This window comes from Juglans regia, chromosome 11, assembly GCF_001411555.2.
Source record: "Juglans regia cultivar Chandler chromosome 11, Walnut 2.0, whole genome shotgun sequence".
NCBI classification, from domain to species: domain Eukaryota; kingdom Viridiplantae; phylum Streptophyta; class Magnoliopsida; order Fagales; family Juglandaceae; genus Juglans; species Juglans regia.
Window position 1 is genome coordinate 21,123,361 of NC_049911.1, and position 18,186 is coordinate 21,141,546.

An 18,186-nucleotide genomic window follows, 5' to 3' on the forward strand; every position below is an offset into this window, starting at 1 on the left:
TTAATTGCTACTTACTCTTTTGAAATTATGAATGGCGCCACCTTGTTAAGATCACTCTTATTGGATTAGGTAAAGTTAAATGACATTTTTTATGAATGTAAGAGAAATTTGACTTTTGACTATTTCATTCATATAAATCTCCACATTGGAATAGTTATTTTTTCATTATATAACAATAAAATAATATAAGATGAATTTGGTTTTGGTTATTCCCATCAAATCTCCACATTAGATTATACATTTATTCATTATATAGGAATGAATAATTAATAATTTCAAAAATATTTAATTTTTTTAGTTATTAATTTATTTTATTTTATCATATTTTAATATTCTACCTATTATATATTAATTAATAATTATATTCTTATTAAATTAATATATCACTAACTCAAATTAATATATCAATTGTGATAAAATATGTGATAGAAAGAAATGGAGAGAGAAATAATTAATAAAATATATATTTGATATATGTACAGTAATCTTCAAATTTGGAAAAACTTTTGAACGTCATTCTAGCCAAATATTTGGAATTTAGCTAATCCATTGTGAGTATATTTTATTCTCTAATAGCTAAATACTCAATAGATTTAACTTTTAGCTGATTCAATGAAAGTGCTCTAAAAGAAAAGTTTGCAGTTTCTTATATAAATGTTGGGTTTGGGCTTGCTTTTACTTGGAAATCCCTTGCACTAAAAATGCATCAACCACTCATGAACTCATTGATAAATAAAAGTTTGAGACAGTTATGTTGTGCCCTCTGGTAGATCTCAAAATATAAGAACTTTGTCTTTACATGCAGATGGATCTTTTTAGCAACTGTCATTTAGATTTGTAATGTCATCTTCACCATTTAAAATTTAAACCATGTATATTATACTAAGAGAAATTATACAACTCATTTTGAATTTGTCATACTCAGTTACACCAACAAATGTGATACATTTTAAGTAATTTTTTAGTTAATGGTTGACATGGGAGGTTACTTAAAAATGCTACATGTCAATTGATAACACTAAATATGGTCTTAGATCTCATGAAGTATTAGGGGTGAAAACCGAACCAACAACTCCTATACATGGATAAACCGGCTGAAACCAGTTGGTAAAGGGGGAGAAAACCGGTGACGTCGGTTTCAACATGATTTTGGTTGGTCGTCGGTGTCCCTTCAGCGTCTCGAATGGTTCGAAACTAAAAAATGGAGGTGCGAGTCACCACTGTGAGATGAGAGAGAGATGGCTCGACGTCGCAATGAGAGAGAGAGATGCGCAGCAGACGGCGAAGAGAGAGAGAGAGATACGCCACTACATGGGGGAGAGAGAGAGAGAGAGAGAGAGAGAGAGAGAGAGAGAGAGAGAGAGAAGAAGAAGAAGAAGAAGGGAAAAGGGGGTATTAAACCCTAAATTGAAATAACGCCATTTAATGTATTAAACCAAACGGCGTCATTTCATTCTAAATTTTTTTCCTAAACAACGACTTCGTTTTATCTAAAATATATATAAATATATATATATAATCGTCCGGTTCAGCAATTTGAACCAAGTTCAAATCGAAACAGAACTGATCGATGTCAGTTTCAACTTATTTCTACCACCGATTTCGGTTCTCTGCCAATTTCAGTCAATTCCGTCCTCCAACGGCTGGTCCGTGTCGGTCTCAACCGGTTTGAACGGATTTTGTACACCCCTACGAAGTATGGTGAGAAAGTTGGAAGTTGGTAGGGGACACAACTCGTTTGGTTATTAGATGCATTGATTATTTTTGGTACCTGTACAACAAAGATGTACACATCATAGTACTAGCTGAGTCCTGCTTTCTCTATCATTCTGCACATGGAAATTTCTTTTTAAAACCATCGACAAAATCCTCCACGAATGCCATGTAAGTCTCCATTCCTGGAATGCGCTTAGCAAATTCCAGACCAATTTTCATCCATTTTTTAGCCGTTTGATTCTGCCCCAACCGCACTGGTATTGCTACCTGATCCATGCAGTCATTGGAAGCCCTTTGTATCTTCAGTTGGATATTCCCCGAAATGGATTTCTCTATAGGCATAGCCTGTTTTTAATATGAGAGTGATGGTTAGGCAGCATTTATTTGCGCTTAAATCTGTGGGAAGTTTGAGACTTCTTAACATGAAATCTGGTTCTTATTGGTTGTTTGGTTTGGGTATGTATCATTAATGATAGGAACCAAGGTGGGCCTACTCTTAAAGATCCTTTGCAAGTTTCAGATAGGCCAATTACAAGATCAAGGGCCAAGAAGATCAAGGAAGCAATGCAAGGATTGGTGCAATCCACCTGGGATGAAGCCAGCAAGAGCCCAACATTGAAGATGGGTTTGAAAGAAGAAGAACCAGTTTTGATCCACTTTATTCAAGCTGTGGAAGACATGACTTAAAGATACGGCCTATTGTTATTGGAGGCTTCCAATTTGGTTAAATGATTTATTTTATTAGTTTAGAATAAGTGAGCTTGAAGATGCTTGACTCACATGTCTTATTTCTTTTGAACTATGTTTTTGGGAAGGCCTTGTATTTTGGCCAAGGGCTTATTTGGAAAATTACATTTTAGGAACTAGGGTTTCATCAATTTACTGTTGGGGTTACTGTAGCCGCGCGTACTGTAGCCGGTACTGTTCATCAAGGGTAATTTTGGGTAAAAGGGGCATTATTTTGGCTAGGGTTTTGATTAGGTTTGGTTTTAAAAACTCTTTGTAGCCTCATTTGAGAGTTAGACAATATTGAATTTTATTTGTGAGTTGAGTTTTCTCCTCTTGTTCTTGATTGAACTCTTGAACTTATCAAAGGTAAATCACAACCTTTGTGGCGTTCCTCCTTTGTAATCTGGGTTCTTGAGACGGGTTCTTCAACGGGTCTAGATTTTAATATAATCTAGGTTCTTGAAACGGGTTCTCATCGGGTCTAGATTCTCCATCCTTGACTTGATTTTTGGCTTTCTTGGGGAGTTTTCAAATTGATTGTGGGTTCAAGGGAATTCATTCCCACGGGTTCATATCATTTGGTATTCAGAGCAAGGTTTCCAATCAGGTCTTATTCTATCTTTTATTTCTTGCATATTTAATTCTAGGGCGTCATTGTTCTAGGATTGATTACAAAAAAAAAAATAGTGGTGGTTAGTAGGGTTGCTGAAATTCATTGTTCTAGGGTTTGTGTTGGCTGAAATCTCTTGTTCTAGGGGCTGCCGTATATCACTTGCCCAAGGGTTTTTGAGTTATTGTTAGGGTTTTTCTCAACTGCTTATTCTTGATTGTGATCAAATCAGTTGGTGAAAGGAAAGAAAAGAAAAGAAAAGAAAAAAAAAATCGTGAAAAAAAAAAAAATTCGAGATTTTTTTTTCTTGATCCTTATCATCAAAGGGGGTGATTCTAGTTGATATCTTGTCTTATTGCTACTGTTTCATTCGTATAATTTCCTTGATTCACGTGCCATTTTTTTTTTCATTCCTTCCGTGTTTCTCTTGTTCTTGTTTCTTGGACTTAATTACTAGTTGGGATAAAACAAGGTTGCTTTGTCTTGATTGAGTCAATTAGTTCTTAAAGAACTTGAGTGGGAAAACTCTTGAGGTAAAAGGCAAAGAGAGTGTGAGACTATTATCGAAAAAAAGCCAATTAAGAGTGAAACACGAGTGGAGTGTCATTATTCGAGTGTAAACACGTGAGGGAGTGTGTGAGGTTTACTTTTTTTTTTGCCACTAACTTTCTCTTGTGTAGCGCCTGATAATGTCTCATCGGAGTAGCGCATCACCAAGGGGGAGAGCAGATAACTCATCCTTTGTGTTGCAAGCCATGCAACAACAGTTTGAGCGGTTGAACATGGTGTTGGGTGAAGTGAGGGATAGGATGGATCATCAAGAAGCAGCGATTAGAAATCTACAAGATAGGAGGGATAGGAGGCGACGTGAGCATAGAGTTGAAAATCAGTATGAGAATGAAGGAGATGGTGAGGAAGAGGAAGATATAGCATCTGACGTTGGGTCGGGTAGAAATAGAGGAGTTAGGCATGAAAGAGGACTTGAGGGGAATCTAAGGGGTCGGGATGGTGTAGATAGGGACCTTGGTAGCATCAAAATGAAAATACCATCTTTCCAAGGTAGAACTGACCCTGAGGTTTATCTAGAGTGGGAGAAAAAAATAGAGTTGGTGTTTGATTGCCATAATTACTCTGAGGAGAAGAAAGTGAAGTTGGCGGTAATTGAGTTCACTGATTATGCTATTATTTGGTGGGATCAATTAGTGACCAATAGGAGAAGGAATTATGAGAGGCCTATAGAGACATGGGGAGAGTTGAAAGCTCTCATGAGGCGGAGATTTGTTCCTAGCCATTACTATAGAGACCTTTTTCAGAAATTACAAAATCTTACACAGGGGTCTAGGAGTGTGGAGGATTACCATAAGGAGATGGAGGTGGCGATGATTCGGCTAATGTAGAGGAGGACCGAGAGGCCACCATGGCTAGATTTTTGAGTGGGTTGAATAGGGACATAGCCAATGTAATTGAATTGCAGCATTATGTGGAGATAGAGGACATGGTGCACATGGCTATGAAGGTGGAGAGGCAATTAAAGAGAAAAGGGACAGCAAGGTACACTACGGTTTCTAGCACTACTTGGAAATCAAAATGGGATAGGAATGATCCAGCTGAAGCAAAGAGAAAGACCGAACCACCTAAGGGAAAAGATGAGGGAACTAGCAACAAACCCAAGATAGAATCCCAACCTTCACGGAATAGAGATATCAAATGTTTTAAGTGTTTGGGTTCAGGGCACATTGCTTCTCAATGTCCAAATAGGAGGGTGATGATTATGCGTGACAATGGGGAGGTGATGACTGAGAGTGAGGATGATAGTGATGAGGTGCCCGAGTTGGATGATGCTAGTGATGATGATGGAGTGGTATACCCTGTGACAGGTGAGTCTCTTGTTGCCAGGCGTGCTCTTAATGCACACATTAAGGTGGATGATGCAGAGCAACAGAGAGAGAACATTTTCCATACTAGATGCCATGTCAACAATAAGGTATGTAGTATGATCATTGATGGAGGGAGTTGTACTAATGTGGCTAGCACTACTTTGGTTGAGAAATTGAATTTACCAACCTTAAAACACTCTAGACCATACAAATTGCAGTGGTTGAATGATTGTGGAGAGGTTAGGGTGGATAAACAAGTGTTAGTTACTTTTTCTATTGGGAAGTATCAAGATGAGGTGCTTTGTGATGTTGTGCCTATGCATGCGGGCCATATTTTGTTGGGGAGGCCGTGGCAGTATGATAGGAGAGTGACACATGATGGGTTCAAGAACATGTACAGCTTTGAAAAGGAGGGCAAAACAATTAAACTTGCTCCTTTAACTACAAGCCAGGTCTATGAAGACCAATTGAAATTGAAAAGTGAGGTTGCTCAAAAAAGTAAGAGTGAAAATGAGAGTGATCAGAAGAGAAAGAGTGAAAATGAGAGTGATCAAAAAAGGAAGAGTGAAAAAGAGATTGAGCAAAAAAGAAAGAGTGAGAGTGAATATGAGCATAAAAGAAAGAGTGAGAAAGAAAGTAGAGAGGTGGCTGAGAGTAAAGAAAAAATAGTGGAGCCACGAGAGAAAAAAGAAAGAGAGTCTTCTGAGAGAAAAGGAAAGGCAAAAGTGAGTTTCTATGCAAGAGAGAGTGAGGTTAAGAGGGCTTTCTTCGCAGATCGCCCTATGATTTTTCTTGTCTATAAAGAGTCTTATCTTACTCTTGATGAAACTAACCAGTCTCTTCCTAGTTTGGCTGTTTCTTTGTTGCAGGAGTTTGAGGATGTATTCCCGGAGGAGATGCCAAATGAGTTGCCACCCATTAGAGGCATTGAGCACCAGATTGATTTTGTGCCCGGGGCTGCTATTCCAAACCGACCAGCCTATAGGAGTAATCCAGAGGAGACAAAGGAGCTTCAGAGGCAAGTTGAGGATTTGATGAGCAAGGGGTACGTGAGGGAGAGCATGAGCCCTTGTGCAGTACCAGTGCTACTAGTGCCAAAGAAGGATGGTACGTGGAGGATGTGCATTGATTGCAGGGCGGTCAACAATATCACAGTAAAGTATCGCCATCTCATTCCTAGATTGGATGATATGCTTGATGAATTGCATGGTTCATGTATTTTCAGTAAAATTGATCTTAAAAGTGGGAACCATCAAATTAGAATGAAAGAGGGTGATGAATGGAAAACTGCTTTTAAGACTAAGTATGGGCTTTATGAATGGTTGGTTATGCCATTTGGACTTACAAATGCGCCCAGTACTTTCATGAGATTAATGAACCATGTCCTACGTGCATTCATAGGCAAGTTTGTGGTTGTGTACTTTGATGATATCTTAGTGTACAGCAAGAACTTAAATGAACATATTGAGCATTTGAGATATGTGTTTGATGTGTTGAGATGTGAAAAGTTGTATGCTAATTTCAAGAAATGTGCCTTTTGCATGGAAAAAGTTGTTTTTCTTGGTTACGTTGTTAGTACAAAAGGTATTGAGGTGGATGAAGAGAAAGTCAAGGCCATCAAGGAGTGGCCAACGCCAAAAAGCATCACTGAGGTAAGAAGCTTTCATGGGTTAGCTAGCTTTTATCGGCGTTTTGTTAAAGACTTTAGCACCATTGCTGCACCACTCACTGAAGTAATTAAAAAGAATGTTGGGTTTCATTGGGGCGCTAATCAAGAGAATGCTTTTGCCACTATTAAAGAAAGGTTGTGCTCTGCACCTGTGTTAGCATTACCTGATTTTAACAAAGCTTTTGAGATTGAATGTGATGCCTCAGGAATAGGGATTGGAGCCGTTTTGATGCAGGATAGGTGGCCCATAGCCTTCTTCAGTGAAAAGTTAAGTGGGGCATCCCTGAAGTACCCTACTTATGACAAAGAGCTTTATGCTTTTGTTCGTGCATTAGAGACTTGGCAGCACTACCTATGGCCAAGGGAATTTGTGATCCACACCGATCATGAATCATTGAAGCATCTCAAGGGTCAAGGTAAGTTGAATAAAAGGCATGCTAGATGGATGGAATACATTGAGACATTTCCCTATGTCATCCATTACAAGCAAGGTAAGGAGAACATTGTTGCTGATGCTCTATCTCGGAGGTATGTACTTCTTACTTCTATGAGTGCCAAAATGCTTGGGTTTGAATACGTGAAAGACATGTATGCCGATGATGCTGATTTTTCAAATGTGTATGTGGCATGTGATAAGGCGGCATTTGGTAAGTTTTACAAGCATGATGGTTATTTGTTTAAAGAAAGCAAACTTTGTCTGCCAAATTGTTCTATGCGTGAATTATTGGTGCGTGAGGCACATGGTGGGGGATTAATGGGACACTTTGGTGTCAAGAAAACTTTAGACATTTTGCATGAACATTTCTTTTGGCCTAAGATGAAGAGAGATGTTAACCGTATTTGTAGAAGGTGCATTATATGTAGAAAGGCCAAATCTAAGGTTTTGCCACATGGGTTGTATACACCCTTACCCGTTCCTAGTGAGCCATGGGTAAACATATCTATGGACTTTGTTTTGGGGCTGCCTAGGACCAAAAGGGGTAGAGATTTTATTTTTGTTGTTGTGGATAGATTCAGTAAGATGGCACATTTCATTCTATGCCATAAAATAGATGATGCAACAAATATAGCTAACTTGTTTTTCAGGGAGATAGTGCGACTCCATGGTGTACCTAGGAGTATTGTTTCTGATAGGGATGTTAAATTCCTTAGCTACTTTTGGAAGGTGTTGTGGGGGAAATTGGGTACTAAGCTCTTATTTTCCACTACTTGTCATCCACAGACTGATGGTCAGACTGAAGTAGTTAATAGGACTTTAACTCAGCTTTTACGCACTGTTGTTCATAAGAATTTAAAAACTTGGGAGGATTGTTTGCCATTTATAGAATTTGCATATAATAGGACGATGCATACTACTACTTCATACTCTCCTTTTGAAATTGTTTATGGATTTAATCCACTTACTCCTTTGGATTTGATACCTTTACCTGTTGATGACAGGAGTAGTTTGGATGGACAAAAGAAGGCGGAGTTGGTGAAGTCACTTCATGAGAGGGTACGGCTTCAAATTGCCCAAAAGAATGAAAGGGTTGCTTCCCAAGCCAATAAAGGACGAAGGCGTGTCATCTTTGAACCAGGAGATTGGGTTTGGGTTCACATGCGCAAAGAAAGATTCCCAGCCCATAGAAGGACTAAGTTGCATCCTCGAGGAGATGGACCTTTCCAAATTCTTGAGAAAATTAATGACAATGCATATAAAGTGGATCTTCCAGGTGAGTATAAAGTTTCTGCAACTTTCAATGTTTCTGATCTTTCTCCTTTTGATGTAGGTGAAGATTCGAGGTCGAATCCTTTTGAGGAGAGGGGAATGATAGGAACCAAGGTGGGCCTACTCTTAAAGATCCTTTGCAAGTTCCAGATGGGCCAATTACAAGATCAAGGGCCAAGAAGATCAAGGAAGCAATGCAAGGATTGGTGCAATCCACTGGGATGAAGCCAGCAAGAGCCCAACATTGAAGATGGGTCTGAAAGAAGAAGAACCAGTTTTGATCCACTTTATTCAAGCTGTGGAAGACATGACTTAAAGATACGGCCTATTGTTATTGGAGGCTTCCAATTTGGTTAAATGATTTATTTTATTAGTTTAGAATAAGTGGGCTTGAAGATGCTTGACTCACATGTCTTATTTCTTTTGAACTATGTTTTTGGGAAGGCCTTGTATTTTGGCCAAGGGCTTATTTGGAAAATTACATTTTAGGAACTAGGGTTTCATCAATTTACTGTTGGGGTTACTGTAGCCGCGCGTACTGTAGCTGCTACTGTTCATCAAGGGTAATTTTGGGTAAAAGGGGCATTATTTTGGCTAGGGTTTTGATTAGGTTTGGCTTTAAAAACTCTTTGTAGCCTCATTTGAGATTTAGACAATATTGAATTTTATTTGTGAGTTGAGTTTTCTCCTCTTGTTCTTGATTGAACTCTTGAACTTATCAAAGGTAAATCACAACCTTTGTGGCGTTCCTCCTTTGTAATCTGGGTTCTTGAGACGGGTTCTTCAACGGGTCTAGATTTTAATATAATCTAGGTTCTTGAAACGAGTTCTCATCGGGTCTAGATTCTCCATCCTTGACTTGATTTTGGCTTTCTTGGGGAGTTTTCAAATTGATTGTGGGTTCAAGGGAATTCATTCCCACGGGTTCATATCAATTAGCTTGTTAAAGACTAGACCACTGGCGCTGTACCGATCTTATCTCTTTATTGTGAGCTCAAACAAAATAAGTTAGGTTGGTTGGTTTCTTTGAAGTTGGTCTCGAGACTATCTAGGTGATTGTTACAATTTATTCACTTTTACGGAGCTGCATGGTTAATGGAAGTGTTAACATCTTATTTGAAACTTTCGGAAATGAACTTTCAATAATCTAAAATGATGTTGATTATGTTTTGCTGTGCAAAACACGTACCAACGATGGCAAACAAATAAAAGCAAACAACGATCAAAGCAATCACACGAAACACAATTTACGTAGTTCAGCAACTTGCCTACGTCTACTAAGCTGCAGAAATATTATTAATTCAGAAGATATTACAATCCCTGAATCTCAACTCACTATCTCTAGGATTTTTGCTCTCTCACACAATATACACTAACTTAACTATTGTTCACTCAGATAATTATATTGAAAAAATCGTCCACAATAAGTCAAATATTACATATTTATAGTAAACGATTCTAGAAACCCTAATATGGCAAAAATACATCACTTGCTCGAGCAGCGTATCAAGCGTGCCTTGAGCGAACAACCAATGAACAGTAGCTCAAGCTATGTGTCGAACGCAGCTCAAGTGAACACTAGGGTTTGTGTCTCGCTAGTCCACTGTCATGCTAGACTCGAGCGAACTCACAGGTTGAGCTTCGCTTGAGCCCACTATCGAACGCACCTCGAGCGAACTCACAGGTTGAGGTTCGCTCGAGCACTAAGTCAAGCGACAGTTGAGCGAACTCTCTGTTTCTCGATTTCCTGCTCAAAGACCAGTGTCCATATGCAACCCAACAATCTCCCACTTGGAGATTGAGTCTCCACATGCCAGCCATTGTTTCCAGCCAAGCCCTATCATCTCTGCAGCTCACTACTCCCATCTTGAAACCTAAAGACGCACTAAAATCGAGTCTGACTTCAATGTCCCACATACATCGCCCTTAGTCAGCACATCCACTGAACGACTCACAACTTCCACAGCACTAGAAGTATCCGGTCTTGAACTGATCATTGCAACATTTGCCAACTTCCCCAAGCTTACATGAGGAATGAAAAAGCTGATTCCCTTTTGCTTCCTCAACTGTTTCACACAATCAAGTCCTGCCTTTTTGCACATCATTGGACCCTGATGTTAAATACAATGAGTTAGATCTCTTACCATGCGCCAAGATTAGCGCACCCTTAGTGATGTTTCAAGCTCCTCCAGAGAACACTACTGAATAACCGCTGTCATCAAGCTGTCCCACAGAGATCAGGTTTTTCTTCAGATCTGGAACATGTCTAACTTGCTGTAAAGTCCACACACCCATGTTTGGAAGTGTGATGCGCACATCACCCACTCCCACTACATCTAGTGCCTCTCCATCAGCCGCCTACATCTTTCCAAAATCATCAGCAACATAATTATGCATGATCCCTCAATGTGAGATGCTATGGAACATAATTACCAAACCACCCCCATGCTATTCCTTTCAGTGTCAATGGGAAGGCGCGGCAAGCCACCTCTCCGAGAAAGCCGTGGAGAGTCATGTGCGCTTTGAAATTCTCGAGATGATCAATAGGATCTTTGGATCCATCGTATAGATCGATCTGTGGTACCTTGAATTTAGATGGTAGAGGGACCGCCATGACTTCCTCGTTGTAAGGGAGGTCCGTACGTGCGAGGAGTTGCTCCACGGAAGAGGAACCACCCATCGTCTTCGTCATCTCCTCGTATTTATCCATAAGACTACGTAATTCATCATGCATTTTTTTCTTCTCTATCTCTTCACTATTAACCTTTGCACTGTGTGTATCTCCTTCAGGCTGCCCATTCTGGGCTGGAGGATTGTCTCTTTGTCGCTTTACTTGCTCATTCTCTTTCTGCAATTGTTCAACAACTGCCATTACTTATTTCAGCCTTCCTCCATTTCTACTAACCTCACTTCCGCCTCCATCATACTCGGTCCTGGATCTCGATCGACTTGCGATCACGTGACAGTTGGCATGTAAAAATCATGTTGAAGTCTGTAACAATCCTACAAACGGTGCCACTGTAAAGGACGTATTTCACACCACTAACAGTACGGATGACTCTGCAGTAATGAAGAGATGGCGCTTGTTGCCTTGTGTAAACTCTGATGCTTAAGTCAATAACAATATAAGGATAAGTGCATGAAAAATGTAGATGATGATGTTTGTTATCTCTAGCAAGTTCTTTATAGAAGGATGTGGCGTGATGGCGACTAACTCTGGTCACCAATCTTATGTGCTTATCCTTCATGATTCCTTATTAACCGGAGAAAATACCTCATATTTTGTAAGAGTTATCTTACTCAGGATATTTATGTCCAACTATGGGCCTCATCCCTAGTTCTTCAGGATTATCTTATCTTGTGATTGTGGTTACAAGCCCTCTATCGGTGGGGCTCCTAGCTTCAAGCTTCCAATAAGTCTTTTCCGACTTATGGATGGGCTTGGCCTTAGAGATGGGCTCAAAGCCCAGGGGTCTAAATGTCCCCTCAAATATATATACACACACTACAAGTTCAACCTTTAAAATCTTATATAAGAGATTAGTATAAATTCATTGACTAGATTAAATAAGAATATGATATAAATTTAAATATTTTCAATAAACATATAATTTAGATATTTGACCTTAGGTGCCCTAACATAACATATAATTTAGATATTTGACCTTAGGTGCCATTTAGATAGTAAGTTAAGATGAAATGAGATAGTTTTAGATAAGTTGAATAAAATATTGATAGAATATTATTTTTTAATATTATTATTGTTTTAGAATTTGAAAAAATTGAATTGTTAATTATATTTTATGTGAGAATTTAAGAAAATTGTAATGATAAAATGAGTTGAAATCACTTCTCAATCCAAACGAGACTTATTGTCCTCTTTTTCTTAAATAAAAATTTTGGTCTATGAAAAAGATAAACAATATTAAGTTAAAAACACATGGATGTTGTCTCATTTTGTATACAGTCACAAATTTAATACGAAATACTTATTTCTCTTCTAATTGTTTTGCCCGACTAAATAAGATAAAGAAGTCTATGTTATATGGCTCAATTTGTATACCTTTCAAACTACTAAAAATAATTAAAAATCATACCTTTCTTATTATATAAATGATTAGAAAGTTAATATATATTTAGTTTTATCATATTTTCATACAAAAAGTACTCATTTCTCTTATGATATAAAAAAGTAGTCATTTCTCAAACACAATAAAATAAATAAATACAGTTTTGAATCGATTTAAATAGACTCAAATCAGTTTGAAAATCGACTAAAATTGATCAAAATCTGATTAGAATGATTCGGTAAGCAATTGAAAAAAAAAAAACTAAAATCAATTCAGTTTCTAACCAATTTAATGGGCTGAATTACTAACCAAACCGTTTTTCCAAACATGCTTTGAAGCATGTCTAGAACACTATTCAAGTTTATAATAGCTCTCAATTCATCTCATTTATCATTATAATTTTCACAAATTTTCACACAAAATACAATAAATAATTCAACTTTTTCAAATCTAAAAACAATAATAATATTAAAAAATAATATTATAACAATATTTTATTTAATTTTCAACTTTCATCTCAACTCATCTCATCTCATCTCACTATCCAAACCTAACTAAGTTACAAGTACTATACCTCCATGAAACGAAAATCACCAACTGCAAAAGACAACTTTGAAGTTTCTTCTAAGAGTTTCTCTTTACAAAATTGAGTATTTGACACGAATTATCTGAGAAATTTGTAGGAAAAAAAATCTTCTATATAAAGATTTTAAAGTGGCACTTAAGAAAATTCCAGCCGTCTCACTGTGTAACCAACAACAAACATATTGAAAAGACATGTTGATTAAAGTATGCAGTTGGCCTAGTGAATCATTCACCAAATGCTCCTGAGCCAGCGGATACAACATGGTCGCTATCGCCTGCATCACCTTCAACAACATGAGCAATCACGACTTTAAAAAAAAAAAAAAACCTTCTCAGACTTTTAACAATATTAAGAAGCATTTTCGGGTAAAATATTTATCTGCTTCAAGGATAGGCATGAAAGAGGGCTTATAAAAAGTGTCATTCGGATGAAATTTAAGGAACTACTTATCTATTAGATTGCAAACCACTGCCACCATAGTATTGCTTCGTGGTTTCACGGGAGAATTCTGCAAATGTCATCCCATCCTTTAACCGCGATGACAAGGGGGGAAGTATTTTTTGAATTTCTTGATTTATTTGGTTTCTTTCCTTGATGGAAAGATTTGTTTCCTCCTCTAATATTTCCCTCACAGGATAATCTGAGATGGAGAAAGTCTTATTCCATGCAGGCTGCAAGAACACAACAAAGGCTTGTCTGCTCAAACTTTCAAACTTTGCAGCTCTAGAGACGGAATGAAGGGCTGAGCGAAGCTTCCCTTTTGATATGATATCAGCCGATTCACCAACCTGAATGATAAAACTTTCAGCAGAGACCTTCACCATGCAGACATTATTTTTGTTGGGATAGAAAATTTGCAAGTATGTGTGGCCACTAGGAGAAGGACACTCTTCATCACAGCACACTGAAAATAAATCATTTGGCTCTGTTGCTTGTGGAAAAGACGAGGAAATAAAAAAGGGAGCAGTCAGAACAGTGAAGATACCATAGTCATAATGCCATTGTTGCCACAGATTGGAATGAATTCCAGAGGATCCTACTTCATTACCATTTGTATCCAAGTTAGGGCCTTCCGATAGTCCATGTTGATACCTTATGGAATTTTTTTCATCCCTTCTACCATTTGCCAGTCTTTTTGCTGTTTTCTTGCTCCTTGCTTCGTTTAAAATAATGTTGTCTAGAGCTGAGTGATAGTGTATAAGACGCCCTTTTGCTACACAGGAATCCAATAAGCTCTGCTCGAGCTCTTGCTCACCAATGGCCCTATCACATATTTGTGCAATGCGGAGCCCTAGATCCATCATGATAAATCCAAGCTTTCTGAAAGTGTTTCCAAGATTTCGAAATTCAATATCCTGACTTTCTCTTGTGATATGAACTTCTAGATGATCTTGTTCCGGATTTACTAAGGAATCTACTCCATGGCTCAGTTCACTTTGAACAGATTCCAGCCATTGTGCATATCTCAGTTGCATGGCAAAAGAGGAGACACTTCTATCTGGGTTCTTCAAAGGAACATCACTCCCCAAGTTATGCTCCTGACCAAATTACAATTTGACTTTGAGAGATTATTTCTATAAAGTAATTCCTTTTGAACAGAACTTTCATCTTCCTACTGAGAGAAATGACAAGGTTGCCAGGAAGAATGTGCCTGGTAAACACAATATAGTGCTAGTTCTGACAAATAACCAACCAAAAGAACCATAGAAGCTCACAAAAACTGAATCTCATTCCTGATTGTAAAAGTTTTGAAACCTATGTGGCACGCCAATTAAGATCTTGCTAAGCTTAGACTCAAAATTTACAGCCTCAATTTAATGGACTAGAAGATTATGATTGACCTCATCTAAATAAATCCACAAATTTTGGAATGCCTGGTAAACACAATTTTATTATTCAAAACCAAAAGTAAAGAATAAAATCCTCAAAACACCCTTTATTTCCCATTAATGACATCCATATACCTATCATATCAAAAATATACACACAAATACCTAACTACCTTTATACAAGGTGTGCATGATACAAAGCAATGACCTTAGCCAACAACCAAGGGAACCAAAAATTAGAACATTTGAAGAGCACTGCTGACTTCCCAAACAATACTAGCTACTCACCGACAAAGTACTTCTTTCAAAGCTGGATTAAGAACCAGCATTGGGAACATTCAAACACAACATACCAGGTCCATTTCTCACCATCCAATTACTAGTCATTATAGTTTCATTGTGCATCAGCATTTTTTTTTTTTTTATAGTCATTGTGCATCAGCATTGAAGTTTCATAAGAAGTTGTCAGAACATGTATAAACTAAGAACCAACATAGGGCAAGAATTAATAGACCAAAGCCCTCGGAAGTCATTTAATTGATGGGTTGTTCCGAATGGACTAAATGTTCAATTTTTATTTTCCTCCGAACACCAAAAATGAAACTCATAAATGGCTTCTTGGCTCATGGGACTTTAGGTAAACTCGTATTCATTTCAGATTACCTTCTCAAAAAACAATCTTACAAGCATAGTTCTGAACAATGTTCTCGGCGCCATTTCCCAACCCTAAATCCCTGGAGTTTTACTAAACTTTATTTTCCTAAAACTATAATTTCTGCGGTTTTTCCTTCCACAAAACGATACACTCGATTAACTTAGCCGTATAGGCAACGAACAACAAAAATTTAAAAGTTTAACTCAACTTTTTTTCTCCGCCATTTCTCAGCAGCAAAACACATGTAGACTAAATTTAAAGGAAAAAACCCCCGTGGATTAGCTTAGTGACCTCATAAAAATTAGAATTACGAGTCAGGTTTGACATGAAAGTGACTGCTTGTAGGGCAATGCCGATACATAATGTATTGAAATTTACCATTCGAGACACACATACAAAAAAGATAAATAAAAAAGAATATAGAAAGCGGAAAATGACCTTGAGAATGCGTTTACGTTCGTCGGGGTTGAGAAGCGCGAGACTGCGTGCGAGAGGCAGAAGATCTTGACGTAGCGTGGAGGCGTCGGGGACCCCGCTGATCGATAGCAGGCCAGGACCCGGGGGCCCTAGTGCTTCCATTACGCCTCTGCTGATTAATTTCAGCCTATCGGTTTCTTCAAACAAAGAAGAAGAAGAAGAAGAAGAAGAAGAAGAGATTGTTGAGGATAGAAGCATAAGATCCGAATATTGGATCTCGTACAGTTCTAGCACCTCTGCTTCTTCCATCGCTCTATCTCTCTCTCTGATCGGGACTTGCAGAGACGATGACGACGAGCGAGGAGACAACAAGGGATTGGACCGACTACAGGCCCAATATGAGGTCACATTAGGACATTGGGACATTGGGACTTGAGATATGGACCAAACTGAATTGTAGGAAATTTCCTCCAAATCATCTATAAAAATAATAATTTTTATAACTAATATATACAGATATATAGTGCATAAATATTACATAATTTTTTTAATAAAAAGTGATATCTATTATTAAAAATTAGTTCTTTTTATGTGAATCTCATATTTATATATTTTTTTTAAATAGATCGTGCAACGCTTATATTTGGACACTCCAACACGCGTCTTTTTATTAAAAGATATGTGATTCTCACGTGGTGGTCAAGGGATTGATTTTTTTAAAATGAATAAATCTTGAGAGCAGCCACTATGCAGTTGTATCTGGTGCACACCTGACATGTCCGAAACGGTGCGTTTCGTTGAGTGACTGACTGGCGTGGATCCCTTTACGTTTTGAATTCATTTCCTTTTGAGAGAGAGATAGGGGATGAGAGAGAGACCAAGAAGAGAGAGAGAGCTAATGAGAGAGAGAGAGAGTGACGATGAGAGAGAGACCGAGATGAGAGAGAGCTGATGAGAGAGAGAGTGACAATGAGAGAGAGACGGAGATGAGTGAGAGAGCTCAAGATGAGAGAGAGAGACGATGAGAGAGAGAGAGTCGATGAGGGATGAGAGAGAAATCTGATGAGAGAGAGAGTCAAGATCAGAGAGAGAAACAATGAGAGAGAGAGAAAAAGCTTATGAGAGAGAGAGAGAGCCACTGATGAGATAGAGGAAGAGAGAAGCCGTCTGGTTCGTTTTGCACCCAAAAAAATATATATATAAGGACTAGAAGCAGTCACGTAGTGTGTGCAATGTGTACACAACTACAATGACTGCTTTATAGCATTACTCTTTTAAAGTAGATTGGAGGAAATTTCCGTCAAACTGAGTTGGAGGGAAACTCTTACCCCTATTATTATTAGATTACAACCACCATTTTTAATATTGAGAATTGAATTGGCTTGCATCGACTCAACATATTAGAATTAACAATTTAACATCTCAAATTATTGTTTATATAATATTATCTCCAAATTATATATTATTCTTACTTTTTAACTCTCTAATTATATTTAACTTCCTATAATTATTATCCATTTTATATGAAAAAATCTATAATCAACCCTCCAACCAAAAGCTGTCACTGCAGCTTTTTTATCATAGTTAAAATATGGATAGTGATAAGGTTACTACCATATTATTACATATTTACTACTCATAGTTCATTTCAAGTTTTTTTATTTTTTTATCATTTTCTTTTAAGTATTTTTTTAACATCCTTAACCATTAAGAAAAAAATTAAAAAATACATATATAATTTTACTAATAATCACTTCCTTAACTATTAGGTAAAATAAAAATTAAAAAAAATCAAATATAAAATGAGTAGTAAATGAGAAGTAAGAGAGTACTAACCCTATCATTTTTCCTTAAAATATATTCATCCACATTCAACTAAAACTCTTAATTTAAAAGTTAAAAAACTAGTGGTAACTGCCGATTTCCAATGATAAGTAGCCCGCGACTGCCCACTGGATTCCAGCCAACTTTGACGACCTCCAAAGTAGTGTCTACAAACTTGAAAAAATAATTAGCATTAGAATTTTTAAAAGTTTAGGGTTTATATTTTAAGGTCTTAGATTAAAACCAATTAATTCGATATAGTTTAGTTTATTGTAGCATGGTAGAATCACGAGGTGGTAGTGCGTAATTGGAAGATGTAAAAGTCACTTTTGTCTAACATAATGTGTAAGGGGGTTTTACCCATGAAGCAAGCTCACGAGTAGTCATTAGAGAAGTAAGTCGGAAAGCTCGGCCAAGCTCAATCGAAACCTGCAACCCTCCTCCAAAGAAGTCAGTGGGTCTCTACAGAATACTCGACCCATGAGAAAAACTTACC

The 18,186-nt window shown here is 37.6% G+C and overlaps 1 protein-coding gene across 3 annotated transcripts; it reads right to left on the minus strand.

Annotated features, from left to right (window-relative positions):
- Nucleotides 1-12,901: 12,901 nt before the first annotated feature.
- Nucleotides 12,902-16,294, minus strand: LOC109018617. Of its 3 annotated transcripts, none has more exons than XM_019000777.2 (3): nucleotides 15,888-16,294; nucleotides 14,014-14,503; nucleotides 12,902-13,896 (listed from the first exon to the last, which is right to left on the minus strand). In XM_019000777.2, the coding sequence occupies exons 1-3, from the start codon at nucleotides 16,290-16,292 to the stop codon at nucleotides 13,412-13,414; spliced, it is 1,380 nt and encodes a 459-aa protein (XP_018856322.1). In that variant the 5' UTR covers nucleotides 16,293-16,294; the 3' UTR covers nucleotides 12,902-13,411. The 3 variants fall into 3 exon arrangements, with proteins under 3 accessions (XP_018856322.1, XP_018856317.1, XP_018856311.1); XM_019000772.2 differs by having other exon boundaries at nucleotides 12,902-13,869; nucleotides 13,951-14,503; nucleotides 15,888-16,293; XM_019000766.2 differs by having other exon boundaries at nucleotides 12,902-14,503; nucleotides 15,888-16,293.
- Between the last annotated feature and the right edge of the window lie 1,892 nt (nucleotides 16,295-18,186).

What these genes read in the sequence shown, in the direction of transcription:
- LOC109018617 (XM_019000766.2), bottom strand. Translation starts at nt 16,292, where the DNA reads ATGTCCCAATGTCCTAATGTGACCTCATATTGGGCCTGTAGTCGGTCC. An exon ending in AACGTAAACGCATTCTCAAG is followed by an intron (nt 14,504 to 15,887) that starts GTCATTTTCCGC and finishes TAATTTGGTCAG; the next exon opens with GAGCATAACTTGGGGAGTGA.